General features: G+C 73.4%; 1 protein-coding gene across 1 annotated transcript in view; it reads left to right on the forward strand.

The window, feature by feature from the left end:
• The first annotated feature begins 588 nt into the window (after positions 1 to 588).
• The window catches only part of SLC8B1 (solute carrier family 8 member B1), a 6,261-nt gene continuing 5,861 nt past the window's right edge, over positions 589 to 988 (forward strand). Inside the window, exon 1 of the mRNA XM_085326113.1 lies at positions 589 to 650. Coding sequence (XP_085182239.1) covers positions 589 to 650 — 62 coding nt within the window. The remainder of the gene's footprint in view (positions 651 to 988) is intronic.

Here is a 988-nt window from a genome sequence, read left to right on the forward strand (position 1 = left end):
GGGCTGTGGGGTGTGGGGGGAGAGGCGAGCGCCGGGACCCCTCGGGAGCCCGCTGCGGGCTGCCGGGAGAGGTGCGGAGCCCGCTCCGCGGCCGCGGGCAGAGGCCGCGCCGGAGCGCGGGGAGCCGGCGGCTGCGCGCGGCGCTGGGCCCGCCTGGCGCTTGTGCAATCCCAACGGTGCCTGCCCACGGCTCGGCCCGCTCCGGCCTCCGGCGGGTCCCGGCTGCGCAAGGTCCCCGCGGAGGCGTTTTGCCGCCAGCCTGCGGCACCCGACCTCGGGGGGAGACCGCAAAGACATCCCCGGGGCCGCCTGGCCACCGGGGCTGCTCGCGGCGGAGCCGAAAACCTGCGATGCGCAAAGCCGCCCTTCCCCTGAGCATAGCAGCGCCCCGCTTTTTTTTTTTTTTTTTTTTTTCCCCATCCTGAGCCCAAAACAGCCACAAGCCCTGAGGCCGGGCGCGCTCGTGACGTGCGGCAGGAGGGCGGCAGGTCAGCTGGGACCTCGCCACAGCCAGAGCCTGCCGGTCTCTGTTTTTCTTCCTTTTGCCTCTGCCTCCGCCCGGCTGTCCCCAGCGGGATTTGGGAAGAGATGAGCCAGGGTGGGAAACGGGCTCTGCAGCCCTGCGAAGCCCTCAGCTCTCGCCCAGCGCCGTGACTTTGCGCCGCTGGGCCGGGCTGGGGGTGCCGGGAGCAGGGGCCGGGGGCTGCCTCCGAGAGCTGGCAGTTTGGGAGACCGAGGGCCAAAGGAGCTGCAAAGCCCGCCCTGGGGCATCCCCGGCAGCGGGGTCCCCACGGGGGACACCCCCAGCGCCCAAAGCGGCCTCCCAGGGGAAGCAGTGCRGGGGCCAAGCAGGGCGCAGCACCCCAGCGGGGGCCCCGGGCCGTGCAGTCCCGGGGGGCAGAGGTTTCTCCGAGGTTTCCTCTTGCACCCCGGGGGCCCAAGCCCCCCGAGGGGGCTGCCGCGGAGCACGGGGGGGGGGAGCCTTGCC

The sequence above is a fragment of the Rhea americana genome, unplaced genomic scaffold (genome assembly GCF_003343005.1).
Source record: "Rhea americana isolate MKP2758 unplaced genomic scaffold, rheAme1 scaffold_128, whole genome shotgun sequence".
Taxonomy (NCBI): domain Eukaryota; kingdom Metazoa; phylum Chordata; class Aves; order Rheiformes; family Rheidae; genus Rhea; species Rhea americana.